Source organism: Syzygium oleosum, unplaced genomic scaffold (assembly GCF_021117445.2).
Source record: "Syzygium oleosum isolate NSW1041296 unplaced genomic scaffold, Sole_v2.1 Sole_v2.01, whole genome shotgun sequence".
NCBI classification, from domain to species: domain Eukaryota; kingdom Viridiplantae; phylum Streptophyta; class Magnoliopsida; order Myrtales; family Myrtaceae; genus Syzygium; species Syzygium oleosum.
Window position 1 is genome coordinate 38801317 of NW_026607485.1, and position 22663 is coordinate 38823979.

At 38.9% G+C, this 22663-nt stretch overlaps 3 protein-coding genes across 3 annotated transcripts in view; all 3 read left to right on the forward strand.

Annotated features, from left to right (window-relative positions):
• The window catches only part of LOC115679635 (uncharacterized), a 92307-nt gene that overhangs the window by 33924 nt on the left and 35720 nt on the right, over positions 1-22663 (forward strand). The window lies entirely within an intron of this gene.
• LOC115667916 (mogroside IE synthase-like) lies at positions 362-6980 on the forward strand. Its single transcript, XM_056309450.1, has 6 exons — positions 362-366; positions 582-816; positions 1361-1430; positions 1794-1911; positions 5031-5736; positions 6074-6980. The coding sequence occupies exons 1-6, from the start codon at positions 362-364 to the stop codon at positions 6800-6802; spliced, it is 1863 nt and encodes a 620-aa protein (XP_056165425.1). The 3' UTR covers positions 6803-6980.
• Positions 18552-21290, forward strand: LOC115681785 (UDP-glycosyltransferase 74E2-like). Its single transcript, XM_030605862.2, has 2 exons — positions 18552-19335; positions 20483-21290. Exons 1-2 carry the CDS (start codon positions 18649-18651, stop codon positions 21224-21226), a joined length of 1431 nt encoding a protein of 476 aa, XP_030461722.1. The 5' UTR covers positions 18552-18648; the 3' UTR covers positions 21227-21290.

Sequence of the window (22663 nt, forward strand, 5' to 3'; positions counted from 1 at the left end):
ATTTCACGTTACATCAAACAGGAATTGGTTTACTACTTATCAATGCATAAATTATAGTAAAATGCAACTATAGAACATTACTAAGTGCGATGTTGAGAGTTCTGGAGATTTTAGGATGAGAATACAAAATGGTATCATGAGAACAATGACCGCTGTGAGGCACATTCCAGAATTGAAAAAGAACCTAATTTCCTTGAGTGCCCCAGGGTTTTGTCCATATAATTAAGAAGGTTTAGTTTCAAAGGTGATTTGTAGTGTTATGGTGATAATGAGAGGAATCAAACACCATGCCTTATGAGCATTAAGAAAGATAGTGCTAGATTTCATTGTGGAGGCATTGGATGCATCAAAAGTTTGAACTATGGCGTATGTATTTGGTGCACATTAGCAAGAGAAGCCTAAAAGTTTTCAGTGAAAAGAATTTGCCATGTGGTTGAGGAACTAAATGCATGTAGGTGTTTTAACTTGAACAAATAGTAAAAAATTCTTTTATTATGACTATAAAGAAACCATGGAGATTGCAAAATTGATTCACCTAGAGGTTGTAGATTGTTGCGATTTCATTTTTGGAAATGTTCCAGATTTATGCTAACAACTATCTATTACTATTTGAGGAGGATCCAGGTGTTTCCGTTGAGGGACAAGTTTGATGCTATTGTTAGAATCATGCAAATGATGATCAAAATGGTGACTGGTAAGACAATTGAACATGTGCAAACCAATAGTAGCATGGAGTTTGGCTTGGAGCTATTGAACGAACATCGCTTGGAGGAGGTTATAATGAGACATCACACTAGTGCCATTGAACTACCACAGGTTGTAGAGTTGATAAGTTGACACTACTAGAGACGGCCTACAAAATGCTCACTAGAATTGGTATAGTGCTTAGTATGACAAGCTACTCGGACAAGTGTGTGAGTAATGCTTTGCTGATTAATCTGCTCTTTGAATACTTGGTTGTTTGTATAATGCTCGAGTGAGTGACGGTAAGTTTGATGGGAATGTAAGAAAGTGCATATTTCTTGGCTATACACAAGATGAGTGAAGGTATTGATTGTGGTGCTCGGGATTAAATTCACCAGTTATTAGCAGAGGAGTTGCATTTGAAGTGTCTCCAATACTTTTGGAGAAGAGTATTGTCGTAGTGTTTATACGGGTTTGCTGGATGGTGTTCAACTTAAGGTGGACTTGGAACAAGTACTTTCTAAGGGAGCTGGTTCTAACTCGGTAATTGACACAGACGATGTCTGCTCGAGGTAGACAATGTAGAGCAAAAGTTTGTTGTAGCTGTTTAGTTTAATAAGGTGCGAATTCGATCCCTGACAAATATGGTTGCAATGGAGGTTTTGCTTTCTTTTAGATAGAGAAGGTTGCCGCTGAGAAGTCTTGTGGAATTGCTAAAGTACATGTGGAGTTTGCGTTCAATCAAGGTCTATGGTTGTGGCGAAATTTAAGTATAGCTTGAACTCAAAAGATATCTATGACGATTGAGCTACGAAGGGTCGTGTGAGAGTAATAGGAAAGTTCAGGTTTTGACAAAACAATTATAACATGACTCTAACATCGAGTTAGAGTGGAAGTTCTTCAAGATATGTCTCGGATTCGAATTCACAAATGAAGCACGACCTGAATCGAAATGGACGTTGTGAACATGCGATGTTCAAAAGCAAGCCCAGTGTCCGAAGTTAGCTTGGCGGGAGTACGAACTTTTACAAGTAAAACACGAATTTCCTTATTCTATGGCCATATACGTTTCTTCCTTGGGTTTGATGTGAGTGCCTTGGTGCGTGCAGCGTGTGGCAGCGAACAAAAGAGTCCAAGTTCGTGCAGCCCTGTTCGCGTAAATGACATCCTGGTGAAGATCCGCGAGTCTTTCTGTAACAGAAGTAGGAAAAATATTTCTGATAAGAGGTCTATTTCTTTGTAAGATAGATCGTTTCATGATAAATTGTGAAAGCTAAATACTATGCGATAGTATTACGTATAATTTGAAGCTGCAAAGTATTGAGACTATTTGAGTGGCTCAAGTTTGGTTATAATCTCCATTATCTTTTTTGATTAATACTGGAATTTTGTGTTTCTATCCTCGCAAAATAGATCACAGCGACCGAATCATATAAATTCGGTATCCAAAAATTTATTTACTTGTTCTCTTTATATTGTGTGCGATGTTTGTTTTCACAATATTCTAATATATAACAAATCATGAGCAACTAGTGAAATCAACATAACTTCAAACCCACATTTACCAAACTTACCACTGGAAACAAAGTAAGTAGCAAACAGACTGTGACGTCTTTTCTTTGACCCTAATCATGAGTAAGAGTAACCATAGTCATCTTCAAAGCAAAATTACAAAAAAAGTTCTAAGTTTATTGCACTAGTGCCAATTTAGTAAACCTTCTAATCGTGTCAATTTAGTTCTAAACCTTTTCAAGTTTTGCCAATTGAATCAATCCGACCAATTTTGGTGGAAATTGCTGACGTTGACACCGGCCGACGTACATGGTACTGATGTGGACATTAATTAATAATATTTTTGGTTATTTTTCTTTTCTTTTCTTCTCCTGACTTTTTTTTTTGCTGCGGGCTAGTGAGGGTTGCGGTGCCTCCCCTGGCCCAGTGCTAGTGAGGGTCGGCCGGCAACCCTTGCTGGCCTTTAGCTTAAAAAATAGGGTAAAAAGAAGAAAAGAAAAAAGAAAAGAAAACCAAAAAAATTATTAAAATATTATTAAATAATGTCCACTTCAATACCGGCTGTGCCACGTAGGACGATCGGCGTCTTCGTTAGCAATTGGTAAAATATAAAATTGTTTAGGACTAAATTGGCACAATTAAAAAGTTTAGAATTGAATTAGCGCAATAATTTAGGAATTTTTTGCCGGTCATCCATCCACTTTTACGACTCAAATCAACGATGACACCTGTAGAAAGTTGCTTGCGTGGATTATACTATCCTAGACGGTATTTGTGTTTAGCTCTTGTTCCATAGGGGAATGTATAAAAATAAGATGGACTGATTCGATGTCTTTTACCTCCTATCGTATATATAGTGAGCAATTCTCCTGCTTCCGAAAGCCATGATGTCATATACTTTATGTTTTTGCCAGTCTCCAAATATTTATTGCCAATCGAATATCACTCTATGGCACAGGCAAAGTGTCCTCTTCATTTGTCTCTCTCCCCGAAATTGATCTTTAACATACGGCAAGAAACTTATGCTATTCTTAGTCTTGCCAACAAGAAATCACGTTTTACGACTTTAAGCAAAGCAATTGATCTGGAGCTTGACCTGTAGGTAACACGCCTCTCTGCTTAGCTGCAATAATAGCTTGTAGCAGTTTCATTTTCATAGCGTATGAAACTGTTATCAAAGACGTCGGAAGCATGTTGACATAAATGACTTGTATTGGAAAATTTGGATGAAAAATGTAAAGATATTATTTCTATGCGCAAAAAGGCGATCAAAATACTCTACATGTTAGGATAGGACTTCTTTTGGGAAAAATGCCAAAAAAGTCCTGAACCTTTTGCATTAGTGCCAATTTAGTCCTAAAGCTTTTTTTTGTGCCAATTCAGTCCTAAACCTTTTGCATTTGTGCCAATTTAGTCCTAAACCTTTTTTTGGTGTCAATTAAGTCCTAAACTTTTTAAATTGATGCCAATTCAGTCCTAAACCTTTTGTTTTTGTGCCAATTTGGTCCCTCCGGCCAATGTTGACCGGAATTTGCCGACGTGGACGCCGGCCGGCCGGCGGTCGGTCACCGGCGCCGACGTGGATAACTTTAATAATATTTTAATATTTTTATGAATTTTTATTTTTTTTTCATTTTTTTTTGGTCTTTCCCTCCTTCCTCTGGCCGGTCGCCGGTCCGGCCACTGGCGAGGGCGGCCTCGCCCGGTGAGGGCGAGCCTCGCCATGGTCGGTCGAGGCCCGACCTCGCCAGATCTGGCGAGGTCACTGGGCGAGGCTCGACCTCGCCAGATCCGGTGAGGTCGGGCCTCGCCCGACCATGGCGAGGCTCGAGCCCTCGCCGAAGGCCACGGCGAAGGCGAGCCTCGCCATGGTCGGTCGAGGCCCGACCTTGCCGGATCTGACGAGGTCGAGCCTCGCCCTACCAAGGCGAGGTTCGAGCCCTCGCTGGAGGCCGCGGCGAGGGCGAGCCTCGCCATGGTCGGTCGAGGGTCGACCTCGCCAGATTCGGTGAGGTCGGGCCTCGACCGACCATGGCGAGGCTCGCCCTCGCCGGGTGAGGCCGCCCTCGACAGTGGTCGGCGAGGTCGAGCTCGCCGGCCTCTGGCCTCTGGCCGGTCGCTTGTCGCCGGTCCCGGGCGACGTCGGCGCCGGTGAAAAAAAATAGTGAAAAAAAAAAGAAAAAAAGGAAAAAAAATAAAAATTCAAAAAAATATTAAAATATTATTAAAGTTGTCCACATCGGCGCCGGTGACTGGCCGACGTCCACGTCGGCAAATTCTGGTCAAAATTGACCGGAAGGATTAAATTGGCACCAAAACAAAAGGTTTAGGACTGAATTGGCACCAATTTAAAAGATTTAGGACTTAATTGGCACCAAAAAAAGGTTTAGGACTAAATTGGCACCAATGCAAAAGGTTTAGGACTGAATTGGCATCAAAAAAAGGTTTAGGACTAAATTGGCACTAATGCAAAAGGTTTAGGACTTTTTTGGCACTTTTCCCGACTTCTTTTAGATGGGAAAGCTCATCAAGGTGGAGATTTTTTGCGATATGATTCAAATTTGGGGTTGATCTTCAACGTGATCAGTGAAGTATATGGCATTTAAAATCCAGTACCTTAGGAAAATTGGAATACGCTAGTGTACAGGACAAAATCCAACAAACAGTTGAAACATCACGTGTCGATGTATACCCATCACCAATGCGAGCGAGTACGAGCAACTACCATTCCATGGATTATGGGCATCTATAGGTCTCTTTATCTTTTTCATTTTGCTTATTAATGTGTATAAATATGAGCTTTGTAGAGTGATCATAATTGCCTAAGTGCATAGATTCAAAAGAGAGAAAGGGTGGGAGACATACACAAAGAAAAAAAAAATGTGCAGGCCACATGACATTCATGTGTTAGTCTTAACATATGCAATACAAGGCCACATTAACCCGATGCTCCAATTTTCCAGACGCTTAGCTTCAAAGGGTCTCAAAATCACATTCATAATCCCCATCTCCACCAAGAATTCCCTCAATTTGGTGAATTCAAGCTCCATCAATGTCGTGTACATTGCCGACGGATTTGACGACGTCGAAAGGGAGAAACTAAGCTTCGACGACTCTCTTGAACACTATCGAGTCTCGGTTGTGCACAGCTTGAATGATTTCATCCAGAAACATCAATCTCGCGAAGAGAAGCCCGCCAAAGTACTTGTCTACGATTCCTTCATGTTTTGGGCTTTGGACATAGCAATACAACACGGCATGCATGGAGCTCCGTTCTTCACGCAGTCATGCGTCGTTAGTTGTATTTATTACATGATTCACCAAGGAACGGTCAAGCTCCCATTGGAAGCTGCACACGGACAAGGGCATGTTGTCTCTGATCCTCCGGTGATGTCAGTTTTAGGGCCAGATGATTTCCCTTCGTTTGTTGTTGACGTCAATTCATATCCCGCCGCGCTCTCGGTCGTTCTCGGCCAATTCTCCAATTTTCGGAGAGCCAAGTGGCTCTTGTTCAATTCTTTTGCTGAGCTCGAGGAGGAGGTAAGTATTACATAATTGACAAATCATACATGGCCCGAACTCCTTTAAAGAACAGAGTAGTGCTAGGGATATCTAGTCTGATTCAGAAAGTGGGTTCACTAAGTTGTATGTTCGATTTTGAGTGATTATATAAATAAGTGAATCATATCAACACATGCGACAAGTATCGTAGTATCACTTTGTAAGAGGATTTTAGTTTTTCAAGAATTACTTTTAAAAGAGGGGGAAAAGAGAAATCTAGCATACATGAGATGCTAGTTGAATGAAAATGAAACAATTTACATAAGAGCAATATCTAGAGTGATAAATTGCATATGCCTTTATTTATTGAAAGCAGATCGTGAAATGGATGGAGAATCAATGGTCGATTATGACCATAGGACCGACGATCCCGTCTATTTACTTGGACAAGAGACTCGAAGATGACAAAGATTACGGACTCAGCCTCTTCAAGCCCGAAGCAGAAGCTTGCCTCAAATGGTTGGACTCGAAGCCACCCAAATCTGTTCTTTACGTATCATTCGGAAGCTTGGCCTCCCTCGGAGAAGATCAAATGGAAGAATTAGCGAACGGGCTCAAGAGAATGAAGAGCAACTTTTTATGGGTGGTGAGAGAATCGGAAGAGAAGAAGCTCCCTTGCAATTTCCTTCAAGATGTGGGAATCGATGATAAGGGTTTAGTGGTGAAGTGGTGCAATCAACTCCAAGTGCTGAGTCATGGCTCAGTTGGTTGCTTCATGACACACTGCGGTTGGAACTCGACGCTTGAAGCGCTGAGCTTGGGTGTGCCCATGCTGGTGATGCCTCAGTGGACAGACCAGCCGACGAACGCCACGTTCATCGTTGAGGTGTGGAAGGTCGGCCTTAGAGTTAGGGCTAACGAGCACAGGGTTGTGGCTGGAGAAGAAATCCAAGGTTGCGTGAACGATATCATGGAAGGAGAGAAGGGGGAAGAGATCAGGAAAAACTCATTGAGGTGGAAAGAGATGGCTAGAGAAGCAGTAGATGAAGGAGGTACTTCCGATAAGTACATCCAAGAATTTGTGACAAACATGGTTAATTTGTAGACATGATGCAGATACACTTAATTATGTGCATATGCAATAATGTATGCATCAATTGTGGAGACATGGTACTAGTGAATAACAAATTCCTTAATCAATGTACATGATCATGTCCCTTGGACAAATTATAAGATCAGCCGGAATTCTCTTGACTTGTGATTTACATGATTTATTAGGGTATATCAATTCAAGAGCTTCTCATATCCCTCCATTTGTTATTGTCCGTACCATAATGCATAGTTTGGAAAAGCAAAAACCCAAGCTTACTTAGCAAAAACTCTTTGAGGGACGATTCAACAGTTTCATTCCCAAAAATGATTTTTCTCCGACCTGGATGATTTTTGATAAAATTGAGAAGTGTCAAAAAGATGTTGATAAAAAGAATTATCAGTTACATGATAACTTAATAACTTGTTGGTAACTTATCAACACTTTTATGAACATACTAACTATTTTGTATTGTTTACAAATTATCAATTGTACTTATCCTTTAGTAAATTTTATTTGTCTTTCTTTGTGACATCTGGATTCTGGTTCACCTATTTTAATGCGCAGAGAATAACATTTGGAAATATTATTTTGCAATGGCTATTGAGAAATAGTCTTTGGGTGATTGATTCATGTTTTATTTACCTTTCTTTTGTGAATTATCGGTTTTGTGATGATTGTGATTTTAAGGTGCACGAGCTTTATTTAATTTCTGTTGATGTGGCGTGGAATCTAAAGGGCCTAGTGATGGTGGCACCTTGCGTTTTTGGATCATGGTGTTTGTTAGCGAGTAAAAATGGCTTGGAGGAAATATCGTAAATTTTGGAAATTTCAAGAGTATTTTTAGGAAAAAAGGCCATTTATAAGTAAAACTTTATTTTTCTTTGGAATCCACTGACCCCCTTCCTCTCTTTGTCCTTGCTGCTGCCAACCTTCTTCTTTGTCTTTGATTGTTGTTTCTTAGTTGACATCTTCTCCACAAGTCCAATTCAAGGAGACAAAACCATAATTCTTTTTGTCTCTCTCTCTCTCCTCATCACTTTATAATCTTCATTTGATATAATTTGAAGTCTAATTATTTGAGTTGTGATGATTACTTAGTCAAGAAAGTTTCTCTCTCTCCTCTCCCCTTCACACGGCAGGACCCATCTCTCTTCTCTTCCTTCGATTCTTATCTTACTTTATTGAAGAAGTTTTGAGTCCAATTATGTGTGAGCAATGATAACTTTTGGGCTAAGGTCTTTCTTCTCTTTTCTTCTCTCTTTCTCTCTCTCTCTCACGCCGACCTCTCTCCCTCTTCCCCTTCATTTCTTTCACTACAAAAAAACATGTTTTTTCCGACGAAATTTCCAACGAAAAATTTGGAAAAATTCATTGGAAAACGAATTTCCAACGAATTTTCCAACGAAAAAAAATTCGTTGGTAATTCGTCGTCGCAAATTTTTCCAACGAAAAATTTCAATTTTCGTTGGAAATTTGCGACGAATTTTTTTTCGTTGGAAAAATCGTTGGAAAACTCGTGGCTAAATTCGTTGGAAAAACTACAAAATTTTTTTTTGATCGAAAAATCGTGGAAATTTTTTTCCAACGAAAAAATTTCAATAATAATTCGTCCGACGAATTTCAAATTTTTTTTTTCCAATTTTTTTTTTTAGTCGAAAAATCGCCCTTGCCGGCGGCGAGCTCGAGCTCACCGGCCATGGCGAGCTCAGCCCTCGCCGGCGACGAGGCTGGGCCTCGCCGGCCATGGCGAGGGCCGAGCTCGCCATGACCGGCGAGCTCGAGCTCGCCCAAAACTCGGCCAGATCTGGGCGAGCTCGAGCTCGCCCAGAACGCTTGCCATGGCCGACGAGCTCGAGCTCACCCAGATCTGGGCGACCTCGAGCTCACCGGCGGCGGCAATGAGGTGGTCGAGGAGCGTGAGGTTGAAGTCGCCGGGGATGGAGTGACGTCGGTGATGCCAATCTGGACGAGGCGGTGGGCGAGGTGGCGGCCCATGGTGGCGTCGGGGGCGCCGACCGCCGCGGGGGCCTGGCCCTGGATGGCCGCGGCAACGCCTTTGGGGAGGGAGCCGACGTCGGCCGAGGGGGGCTTGCAGGAGTTGAGGGCCCCAATCTTGGTGTCCATGGCGCCGAAGCCGGACCCGGAGCCGGAGGAGAAGGGGAGGCGGCGGGGGAGGAGGCGGAGGGGGACGCGCAGGGAGAAGGTAAAGCGAGGGAGAGAGAGAGAGAGAGAGAGAGAGAGAGAGAGAGAGAGAGAGAGAGAATGTGGAAATTGAGAGTTGCGGGAATAATGAGCGCGAAAATATTGAATAAGGAAGGAGTAGGGTTTTCGTTGCAAAATTCGTGGGAAATTTCCCACGAATTTTGCAACGAAAATTGTACACACTGAAATAATTGCCCGGAAAATTGAAATTCGTTGGAAATTTCCAACGAATTTTCCAACGAAAATTGTACACACTGAAATAATTGCTCGGAAAATTGAAATTCGTTGGAAAATTCGTTGGAAATTTCCAACGAATATGAAAAATGCCGAACAATACCGGGTTTTTTTGAATTCGTTGGAAAATTCGTTGGAAATTTCCAACGAAAATTGTACATAATTGCTCGGAAAATTGAATTTCGTTGGAAAATTCGTTGGAAATTTCCAACGAATTTTCCAACGAATATAAAAAAATGCCAAACAATACCGGGTTTTTTTGAATTCGTTGGAAAATTCGTTGGAAATTTCCAACGAATTTTCCAACGAAAATTGTACACACTCAAATAATTGCCCAGAAAATTTAAATTCGTGGGAAAATTCTTTGGAAATTTCCAACGAATTTTCCCACGAAAAATTTTTCGTTGGAAATTTCCAACGAATTTACTTTTCGTTGGAAAATTTGTCGCAAATTTGCGACGAAAATTTTTTCGTCGCAAATTTTCGTGGCAAAAATCCAGTTTTTTTGTAGTGTTTTGTCTTATCTCAATTGATAATCTTTGAAGTCCATATGTTGTATTAGATAATATTTGGAGTTGCATTGATTGAGAATGATAATGAGTATTGACTTTATGGCTTTCTTCTTTTTCTCTTTCTTCTTCATTTATTCTCCTCCACCGACCGAACTACCTCTCTCCACCGTGCTCTCTCTTTACTCTCGTTTCCTCATCGTTTGTCTTCTTGAGATCTCGCTTGTTTCCTCTCCGTTGAAGCTTGAGTTCCGGCATACCTCAAGAAAGACGAACGACAAAGCTTTACGATCGTATCTAAGGCGAGTATTCTCACCATTTCTCTTCATGTCAACCCTTTATGTTATGATTAGAGGTGGAGCTTGGATTGTATATTGTACATAAAGCCGACTGGTAATCGTGCGAAACTCGTGAACGTTGGTGGAAGTTTCGAAATGAAGTGGTTTTGTGACAACGAGGTGGTTTGCTATAAAGACGATGGAAAAATGTGATTTTTCGTTGGTACGGAAATTCTGACGGTAGCCATTCATGTTGATGATTCGGCTGGTGCTAATTTGGAGGAAGTGAAAATACTGTTTCGTAGTTAAATCGGCACGATGAGGTCGTGTAGTGGTTCTGTACAAGAATGATGAACGTGATTTGCTTTACATGGCTAGCTTTTATTGCTTACATGCCTTTTACAACTTTTAATATCTCTCGTGAGTTAGTTATGCTGAACTTAATGATGTGGAGAACACCAAAAAATTTCGATGGTGACGAGATTGAAACGGTGCAGCTGGTGGTGCAGCCATGGACGCTTTGAATAATGATTATTTCGACTATTGTCGATCGTATCTTATTTACGATATTGATATAATAATTGTCGAGTATTGAAGTTGACATTTTGCATTTCCATCATTTCATCCATATACATTACACTATGAGGATTACTGTGAGGACCATCAATTGGAGTACCAGTGATGCCCTGTGGGAGCCAGCGAGGGAATTCGGGAAGCTCAAGGCCGTTATACCTTGAGGCCGTGCTGTGTGGTCTCGGTGGTAGATGCGTAAGTAAGTCGCATAATCTCGGAGTAAGAGCAAGACACCTGCTGCTATGTGGTCTGCAGAAGATCGGTTCTTAAAATCGATGGTTACGAATGAGAGTGGCATTCGCGGGGAATTCATGGACATATCATATGCATTCTCATATACATATTAACATTATTCATATCATGACGGAAATTGATGATATTGTGGTAGACTCTTTAATTGTGATATAACTGTTTGAATAGAATAGTCATGACTTGATTTACTTGCTGAGTTTATCTCACTCTTGTTACTTTTCATGTTTTTCAGACCATTAGCATGGCGTTCCATTCACCCACTAGACCTATGTCCACATATGGTTCGGTACTAGATATCGAGGGATTGCTCAGTGAGCGTCTCGATCCTGTCATACCTGGAGTGGTGTGGGAACGCCACTCGACCATTGTCTGGGTTGACTGCTTTATCCCCTTAGGACGGATGCCATTTTGTTTCGTATTGGACTACTTCCGCATAGATGGTCGCCTATTTGGAACCGTTCCCTTCCCTTGCGAGAGTGTGAGGAGGTTTGCTGCCGGTGGTTGATCAGGCCAGGTGTTGATGCAGCAGTCCCTTTTTGTTTGAGCTGCATCATGGCCGCTGGCGGGTAGTCTCCTAGAGCTTTTGTATGGCAGCTTTAAGACATGCGTGGATGTGACGTTTTGTAGCTGGTAGAAGGAGTAGACTAGATCCTTACTTTCCCATTTGTCATTTCCTTTGTGATGTAAATATACTAATCGCCTAAAGAAAAAGATAAATAAGAGCTGTTTGTTATGTTTTTTCTGTTATGTCTGATTTACATTTTCGTCTTCCGCTTGCATTTTTAATCAAATCAGATAATTAAGCCTCATAGTTTTTATGACGGCCTGGGATGTCACGGCTCGAGTCGGTATTGTCACATTCTTACCATTGCCTTAAATTTATTATGAACCAATAGGTTTTTATTTGGGTGAGGAAAAATTGATCAAAAAGTCATAAACATGTTCTATAGTTGCTAATTTTGTACTAAACTTTTTAATTTGGCCAAGGCAAAGGCTTGCGGCTCTCACCCAGATCCAAGTGAGGGGGTCTAATCTAAGCAAGGGCCGCAACACTTGATCTAGGCGATGCCCTTGCCTGGATCTGGGTGAAGGCTAGCAAGGGTGTGAAGGCCCTCCTGTGTGGTCAGTGACCCATGGCCGAAACGCCAACAGCCCTGCTGGCCGAGAATCGGGGAATATGAAGGACAAAAGGGAAAAAAAAAAAATAGAAGAGAAAAAACGAAAATCAAAAAATTAAAAAATTAAAAATTTCTCAAAATGACGTCATTTTGAGTGGAGTCAGACACATTAGATCGCTGATTGCGCCAAGTGGGTTGGCTAAGGTCTACTTTAGCAATTTTTGGCCTAAATTAGCCAGATAGACTATATTGGAGACCCATGCTTGTGGTCGCTGACATTGCTGTGGCCTTGGTGACCCCAACAACCAGAAATCCAAGAAGATGAAGAATTAAAAGAAAAAGAAGATTAAAAACAATTAAAAACTTCCTAAAAATGCTGTTATATTGAGCCTTGTTGGACATGTCAAATCGCTAGTCATGCCACGTAAGACGACAGATGCTAACTGAATTATCACATTAGTAATTTCCGTCCAAAATTGGCCAGAATTACTACATTAAAAAATTGTCAAAAGGTTTAGAATGCATTGGCCAACTCAAAAACTTAAGAACTAAATCAGTAGCCGTACGATAGGTTTAAGACTTTTTGGACAATTTTCCCATTTGAATGACATACCAACTTCTATTATATTAAAGGGATAAGTGCACTAGAAGTCCTAAAACTTATCATGAAAGTACAATTAAGTTTTAAGACTTTCAAAAAGTGCAATCAAGTCTCAAAACTTGTCATGAATGTGTAATCGAGTCCTAAAACTTTCAAAAAGTTCAATTAAGTCCTTAAACTTGTCATAAAATTGCAATTGAGTATTAAAACCTTCAAAGAGTGGAATAAAAAATAGGACTTGATTGTATTTTTTGAAAGTTTTAGGATTCGATAGCACTTTTTCGATCAGTTTTAGGACTTGATTGCACTTTTTGAAAAATTTAAAGACTCAATTGCACTTTCACGATAGGTTTTATGACTTAATGCATTTTTTGAAAGTTTTAGGATTCAATTGCACTTCCACGACAAGTTTTAGGACTTCCAATGCACTTATCCCTATGTTTAATTACCAACTAATTTTGGATTGCTGATTCTCATTTGAGGTACTATCGACATTTATTTGGTTTTCAATTATTAATTTTTTCCATCGTTTATCAACTTTCATATGTCTCTCACAAAAACCTTAAATTTTATCAACCCTTATATCAATTTACCACTTTAATTTATGCGATTTACTAGTCTTTCTCCCCTTAGATTATTTTCATTTAATTTGGCTCACCAAGTCCATTTGAGTTTCTTAACGATTTCTTTTTTATTTTTTTAATTTAATTAAATTTGGTTACCAACGTTTCTTAACTTAAAATTCTATAAATTTGAAATAATTCAGTAATGATCCCACAAAATTTTATAGAAGATATATATGTATATATAGTCTGAGGAAGCGTGAGTCAAACTCCAATGCTAGCTTAAGAAGAATGGCCAATAGCTGAGCCGGAGGGAGTTTGGTAATACACATGAAATGAAAGCAACTTGAGTTTTAGACTTACCTGCTACCTTTGTATGTGCACGCACATGTGTAGGAATCGGTCATTAAGTACCAACTCCCATTTTGGGGCTTTTGGAGCGTTAAAGTCAGCAATATATGTCTATAAGCTGTTGGAGTAGAAACAGAAGGATTTTCTATACATGGCCATGAGGACTGTATGATTATTTGAATGTTAAATCTTCAAAGCTTATCTTTCCTCTGTTCCCCAATGCATTGATGAATTTGTGCTTTACTTTCATTAATTGCCTTGTCAAATACAAGGGGAACACAGTTCAGTAGACGTACGTGTGGGTTTTGTTGGGCTTTAACTCGAATATTAGATAAATTTCCTTTCGAATTTCTCCTCCATTTTACCTTTAAACGCTTATGAAAACATTCGTGCTATGTTTGGAGCGAGGGATGAAGTAAATTAGGAAGGAAAACACCCAAAGTTTGATTTTTACCTCCATTTTCTCTTCTTCTTTTTTTTCAAACAAAGCCCGAGTTTAAATCTTACATAAGAGTTTAAATGTTACCAAAAATGTTGGTAACTAAGTCAAAAGAGAGTTGTTAAATCAGTATTAATTGGTAACTTAATCTGAAAAGATCGTGAAATGATGCGGGGTACTTCGAGATTTGATTTTTGATTTTTGATTTGATAGACTTAGATTTTATTATTCGATATTTTCTTTCTTTCTTTAATTTATTCTTCGGATTTTTACTATTTTACATAAAATTATGATATCTTAGGCGATTTGATTTTCACTCTTAATAATTATCATATACGGTTTGGGATTTATGCTTAAGATTGGTAGGATAGATTCTTATCAGTTTATCTATTTCCTTTTTTGAAATTAGAGCTTCATTAGTGATTTTAGATATGGATATGCACTATGTTGTCTTGTAATGGAGCTTATTTTCGTTGAATTAATAAAAGAACTATGAAAGAGCTTTCTCTTAATTTGAAGCAATGATGCGGTGCACTTTGAGCTTTGATTTATTACATGATAAATTTAGGATTGTATTATTTGATGTTGCTTTCTTTATTTAACTTACTTTGAGGGTTTTTAGAATTTTATGTAATATTCGTATATGTTAGGTGATTAAATTTTCATATTTGATAATCATGCGATTAGGTTTTAGATTTGCATTTTAGACTTAGTAGGATAGAATTTCTTATTAGTTTATCAATTTCCTATTTTAAAGTTAGAATGTCGTTATTTTTTTTATACGAATGTGCATTATGTTTCGTAATGTAGCTTATCATTTAACGAGTAAATGAAAAACTGAGATTTTTTCTAGTTGTGCTTCGTGCGTTTGCACTGTTGTGTGTTTTCACTGTTTTGCGAGTAATTACTCGTTTTGCGAATCAAATGAATTTCTACTTTAAAAATAGGAAATAGATAAACTCACAAGAAATTCTGTCTTGCTAAATTCCAAATTAATCTAAGATGTCTGCTTATAATTTTATCTTACTAAAAGTGAAAATCAAATCACCTAAGATATGGGCACATTATCTAAAATTCCAAAAAATACTAAACGCAAGTTAAAGAAAGAAAGAAAAAATCAAATAATAAAATCCTAAATCTATCAAGTAAAAACTTAAAATCAAATTGTGAAGTGTCCCACAAGTAAATAAAAGTTGGTAAAATATAATAAATATTAGTTATTAAAAGAAAATAAACTTGTCATATAAGTCAATGAGAGTTGCTAACCCAACCTAGTTGGCAAATTAGTGAAAGAAAAGTTGGTAAGCCTCTCTAGTTAATGTTGTTAATTTCTAACAAAAAAAAATTTGTAAATCCAAGGTGTTGCTAAGAAATGCAAATAAAAGTGTGTAAAAGATTAGAAAATTGTGGGAAAAGAAAAAAGAACAACCAATTAAAGAGTGGTATGTGTAGATCAACTAAAATGTTGGTAACTCAATACTATGTGGTGATTTAATGAGAGAAAAGTCAGTAAATCATGCAAATTTAGGTTTGGTAATCTCCATAAAAAGTTAATATTTGTTAGAAGTTGCTAACCAAGGCACATAAAAATTGGTAATTTAATTAAGAGAAAAGTTGGTAAATTAAAAAATTAATTTTTTTGCGAATAACTCATACTAGAGTTGGTGACTCGAAAATTATTAGGATTTGGCACACAATCATAAGGAAATAGGGAGTAAAAGAGAGAAAAAAAAAACCGGGACACATGGTTTTTATTCTGGTTTATCCTTAAACTAAAGCTACGTCAAGCAGATGATTTCATTATAATTAGCACCTCACATCTCTTTATTACATTTATCAAATATAAGATAAAGAGATTATATAAACTCAATAGCTATTCATGGGCTTAAAAGCTCAGACTACCGATAAAATACAAGCCTAAATCTATAAAAGCCATCTGGCATTGCGGGGGCGCTGTCCCCTACGATTCCCGCCAAGGCAGCCCTCGGACCCTCACCCGCTCATCGGGGAGTGGGACCCCTGTGCCTTCCTCTAATTGATAATTTAATCTGACAAAAGTTAGTCGGTCACTGTAATTTAGATTAGAAATTTTACAAAAAAATTACCAAATTTAAAATATTGGTAATTTAGTTGGTAACGCATAATTGGTTGTTAACATTTCTAAAGTGTCGTAACTTTCCCAACTTGCAATATATTTGGTAACTTATTGGTAATTCTAACCCTTTTATCAAATTACTAATTCTTTTTATATATATAATTTGCAAATTGGTAACTTCTTACTAACTTACCAATGCTTCTGAGTCAGATATTTGAATTGCACAAATGATAGTTCTAGCAACATCGCAAATTGGAATATTTCTTTTTCTCACTGACATTAAGAACAAAATCATATTTATTTCCCTATCCTTGCCGTCTCCATGCTTAACCTTAGACTACCGAGTTACAAACAAAATCCAACTTGACAACTTTGAGAATGACTTGTTTGTTTGTTTGTCCGTTTTTCTTTATTATTTTTCTCGTGTTTTGACAAAGAGAACCTGGACAATGTATGTAGTTATCAGTAATCACGACACGTTTGGACCATCCTAGTCAATGCATCATGTGGAATGTCTGAAGCTCTCTCGTTTGATTTGCGGAAAACTTCCTTTTGCTTCGGTAAGCAGTGATGTCAATTTTGCAACCGTCGTTGCCAGCTCATGTTTTTTTGTTGTGCCCTGTCTACTACTTGGAGGAACATCCTGCAAGTTTAATAAACTTGTTAAATCTAAATTTTTTGCTTTGTCCAGATGATTAACCCAAAATATTTTGTATGCAGTTTACGAAAACTAAGTGAGAAACCCTCAATATGATTTTAATGGTTGTCTCACATATATCTTCCCAAGAGATTGAACTAGCTCTGATACATATTAGAAAGTGCAACCCAAAATGTTAAATCAATATGTGGAGGGTAACCACATGAATATAAAGAGCTTATAGGACCCAAAGTCAAGCGATACAGGATAATACTTCAACAGTAATTAATAATGTAATTCTTTGGTGTACAAGGCATGTAGTTTTTTTCTTTTTTTTTCCCTAAGTTACAAGGAATGTAGTTTACAGAATTAAGCAACAGATAATGGGGAAATTGGCAAGTACCTTGGATGGCGCCACTTTAGATGGCACATACTAATGTTTCTTAGCCGCGCATTGTTCGGCAAAAGTTACGGAAACCCTACCTGATAGTGGATGAAAGAGCTATTTGCTTTAACTTATATGATGGTCGATAAGACAAGTGAATTGCAAGAATGATTACGTTTTACGTTGCTTAGTCATCGAAAAAAAATGAAACATTATCCTTTCGTTGTATATCTCACTTACTTTATGTGAATGAGTCGTTCAACACTAGCTTGTCTGGGGCATTCTGTCCCCACTGATGGCCTGACTAGACGTGGCAAGACTCACGCGCGAGGTTGCGTGAACGAATTAAGAATCATATATCTGGATAATTACGTGGTTAACTAGAATATTAGATGTACTTAATTGTCCTGTGCTTTTGCATGAAATTAGATCTAAATAGGTACACGTTAATAGGACTCTGAGCAGTTGGTCTCCAGCTTGTCACAAAGGACTTAGACTCGTCTTCATTAACTAGACTGAGTCGCTTGTGTGTATAAGCATTATATATGGATATGGTAGTGGAAGTTCATAGCTTTATACCAGGAAACAGGAAAACACATGAAGGAGACCAACTGCTCCGAGACCTATGACGATTTCGCCTGGCGAATTTTCATAGGACATGTGATGAAAGAGGAGGACTGGTCGGGTTATTAAAAAATTCCATTTTAGGGTTTTGAAATAAATATAAATGTTCGCTTTTGCAATATTTCAAAGTGAGAGTGAGATTTGATTGCGTTTTCGACACTAGGAGGTTTCGAAAGACTTTTAAATTTTAGTCTAGAAAAATGCTTGCTTTTCATCATTCGAGCTCGTGAAAGTAGGTAGGCCAGTGGCCCGTTTTCTTGCTTTCTCAATTTTACTTTTTGCTTGTAATTTTGTGGCTTTTGCTTAGCTATTAGACACACTAGAAGACTCATCCGGAGGCAGTAGTACTGTGACAAATGATTCAAATTAGGGATAATGACACAAATAGTCCCCGAACTTTGACTTAATGTGCAATTTGATCCATGAACTTTTAATTTGTTCAATGTAGTCCCTGAACTTTAATCTAATGTTCAATATAGTCCCTGAACTTTTAATTTGTTCAATGTGGTCCATGAACTTTTGGTACATGTTCAATTTAGTCCCTGAACTCTATGAAGATGCATAATATAGTCCCTAAACTTAAATTAATAGAAGAACTACATTGAACATTTTTATAAAGTTCAGGGACTAAATTGAATATATACAAAAAGTTCAGGGACCACATTGAACAAATTGAAAGTTCAGGGACCACATTGAACATTGGGTTAAAGTTTAGGGACTATATTAAATAAATTAAAAGTTCATGGATCAAATTCCATATTAAATAAAAGTTCAGGGACTGTTTGTGTCATTTTCCCTTCAAATTAAATGAAAGTACAGCTGGGTTTGATTGATGAATACTCATCCAATCCGTATAACTACCATTCAAACGATTCAGCTGGCTAATGTTTGTGCTCAATATCTGGTTCTATATATTCAATGAAATGCTTCACGATATGAGTATCAACCTTTCACTCCCATTCCATCAGCTTCCGTAAGAGTTGAAGGTCGACAAGAAATGGACGAAAAGAAAAATGAGAGAATCCTCAAACTAACCCATGTTCTTGTTCTCACTTTCCCTGCACAAGGTCACCTAAACCCGATGCTCGAGTTCTCGAAACGCTTAGCCTCAAAGGGTCTCAACGTTGCCCTCGTAATCCCCATCTCCGAACCTTCCAAGTCCCTCTATTCAACAAACCACCACGCAACGAGTTCAATCAAGATCGAGCACATATCTGACGGGTTCGAGGGAGTGGACACTAACGAGCTGAGCCTGGATGTCTACTTCGAACTTTTCAGAGTTTCGGTCATAAAGAGCCTGACTAATTTCATCGAGCAACATCAATCTTCTCAAGATAATCCAGCAAAAGTTATCGTGTGTGACTCGGTCATGCCCTGGGCTCTTGACTTAGCGATACAACACGGTATGCACGGAGCTTCATTCTTCACTCAGTCTTGCGCAGTTAGTGCCATTTATTACCAAGTTCACCGAGGAATGCTAAAGCTTCCTCTAGAAGATTCACAAGGACAAGGGCATGTTTCTGTTCCTCCGGTCATGTCAACTTTGAGGGTGAACGATCTTCCTTCGTTCGTGGCCAATGTTGATGTATATCCGGCGCTTGTGAAACTCGTGCTGGACCAGTTCTCCAACATGATGAGAGCCAACTGGCTCTTGTTTAATACCTTCGCTGAGCTTGAGCTCGAGGTTAGTTGCACCCCCTTCTCTCATAGAAAGAACAGTAGGTAGACGATGATACTGTAAATGATGCGATGGATTAAACCAGTTACAGTCCAAAAACTGTATGAGAGCTGGACTAGGTGTGGATCCTATTATTTCTTGATACTTGGTTAAACTCTGAATAAGCATACATAATAACTTCTCCAAGAGAAACAAAAGGCATTTTACAAAGTAGTGCGATAGACACTTGTTATAGGGTTGAATAAGGATTGAGACAGGAGTGATGAATTCCTCTAAGAATGGTAGATAGAATAATGGAATAAACTGATTCTCCCAATTGCGCGATAGATATATTGCATCATATACATGTTCGATAAATGTGTAGGTGGTGAAGTGGTCGGACAAGAAAATGGAAAACACGCAGATTTAACTAAAAGAAAACACGAAAAGCAAAAGCTTGATAATTTTATCTATATAAAATATTAGGAACAACATTTAAATTAATATTGGTACAAATATCTATAGATAAATTACTAACGTTTTTAAATATTCTTATGAAAACACTTTAAATAGTAGGATTATCAACCTGATACAACTCTATTAAGGTTATACTTTTACTGTTTTAGAAATCATAAGTTAAAATATACTTAAATTGAACTATTTTAGTATTCATAATGACCAAAAAGGTAAACAAGATAATAAAAAGTTAGCATTTTTTTATTTAGGAGATTGACGGAAATGAAAAAATATTCTAAAATTTGGACAACAGGTGTAGTTATAAAAACTTGTGAATACTACAATAGAATTGATTTGTCTTTGTTGTGGAAAGTTGAGGGACTAGATTGAACAAATTGAATGTTCAGGGAAAAGATTACACATTTAGCATTAGTTTAGGGACTTGTGGTAACTTTCTCCCTTGTTTGATCAAACAAAAAGACTATATTGAACATTCACGAATAGTTTAAAGACCACATCGGGTTAGAGTTTAGAGATTATTAATGTTATTTTTCCTTATAAAGTAGTGTGAAAGACAATTGTTAGAGGGCTGAATTATGATTGTGACAGGAGTGATAAATTCTTTTAAGAGTGGTACAGAGGATAGAAATTAAATTGATTCTTGCATGAGCATCGGATGGAAATTAATGCATGGTACATGTGTTAAATGAACGTGTAGGTGATCAAGTGGATGGAAAGTCAATGCCCAACGCTCACTGTAGGACCAACGATCCCATCAATGTACTTGGACAAGAGAATCGCAGAGGACAAAGATTACGGACTCAGCCTCTTTAAACCCGACGATGCCGAGACATGCATTAAGTGGCTCGACTCGAAGGATGCCGGCTCAGTCGTTTACGTATCATTTGGAAGCTTGGCTTCCCTTGGAGAAGAGCAAATGGAGGAAATAACAATCGGACTCAAGAGAATGAAGAGCAACTTCCTGTGGGTGGTGAGAGAGTCTGAAGAGAAGAAGCTCCCATGCAATTTCATGCAAGATATGGAGTTACTAGATGATAAGGGTTTGGTGGTGAAGTGGTGCAATCAACTCCAAGTGCTGAGCCATGGGTCGGTGGGTTGCTTCATGACTCACTGCGGGTGGAACTCGACTATGGAAGGGGTGAGCTTGGGTGTCCCGATGGTGGTGATGCCTCAATGGACGGACCAGCCAACAAATGCGGCATTCATCGCGGAGGTGTGGAAGGTCGGTCTTAGCATTATGGCAAACGAGAAAGGGATTGTGACTGGCGAAGAAATCGAAAGTTGCGTAAACGAGGTCATGGGAGGAGAGAGAGGGAAAGAGATCAAAGAAAATTCGTTGAAGTGGAGAGAGAGGGCAAGAATCGCTATGGAAGAAGGCGGGAGCTCTGATGACAATATCAGAGATTTCGCGAAGAACATAATTGAGATGTACAGGCAGTAGTGATTTATCCATGATTAACGAGGTGTCATTTTATAAATAAAGATGATTGCTTTAGTAGTGATAATGAGATAATCAGGCAAATTATATGCACCAATCATAAAGATGTGCTTTGCCCAATTTGTTGATAAGGTAATAATCACAAAGATGTGTTAGCACTATGAAAACGCCAATTAAAATGCCAACGAAATATAAATATAGATTAGCCTTTGAGATAGCTAAGTGGTTCATATGATATCAAGTGTGCAAACAAGTAAGAGTTGTTCTTATAACCGTCACGAATTGCTCATAGACAGAAGCTAATGACCTAGTGGAAATAAATACTACGAAGTACGAAGTTTGATGATCTGAAAGATCAAATATCGACCCAAGCTAAGTCGGACAAGTCCAGCTGAACTTTGGTTTTTGTTCTTCATCTTGACTGCATCCGGCTCAAGTGTATCCAAGACACAACTTCTTGGACGGACAGTATGAGGCTCCATGTGAAATCCTATAGTATCTAAGAGTTGAGATTGCATATTGATAGGTCTTTGTAGACATCTAAATTTTTGCCTAACCATTTAGAATTGAATTGCATGAAAATTAGGGACTAAACTTTAGCCCCTAAACAAATATTAAAATGTAATTCTATAGATATGGTTTAATTCATTCAGTGCATTTTAATTGGACCAGGGGTAGTAAACGGACCTGAATCATTCACGCGGACTGGGCCTGCACATCAAGCAAATTTGGCCAGGCAAATGGGGGAAGGAGCCAAAATTCTCAAGCCCAGAACTAGAGAAATTGAGCATTAATCGAGATGAGTTTAGCCCATAATGTTTAAAGGCTTTGAGCTTGATTAGAATAAGCTCTAAATGAGTCAAGGCCAGTCAATAGTGAACCCACAAAGAGCAATTCGGCCAACCCATGATGCACACCAAGCCTCGACCGAAAATTAGAGGAATGACGAGCCAAATTGAGCTAGATTTAATCTAATTTCAGCTCGTTAGACTTAGGCTTTAGTAATTATAGCTTATCATCTTGATTAAGGACTAATCTAAACCCGTTAGAACTTAAGTTATGCACTATATAATCGCACATATGCCTCGAAACATGGAGGTCAGCAGATTAGAATTTAGAACGTAGAGAGAGAAACATGCAAGGAAAAACGAGAGTGGAAGTTTCGGCCGAGGCATCCTTCAGGGCCAAGACCTTACCAGTGCTGCCCTCCGACCCGTTGCCGCCCCTTGGATTGACGAACGAGCTACTGCTGTAGCTTCTCCAGCCAGGTTGTTGCCCCGTGCCACGCCGACAACTCGGGCCTACTGCCCGCAAGCCACCGTGGCATGCCCCTACGCCAGCAATTAGGCGATTGGGCTGCTTCCGGCTCCTACCCCTCTGAGCTGCAACCGTGCTCCTGCCACGCCGATCCACCCAGCAACGCCGAGACGATCCCGTAGC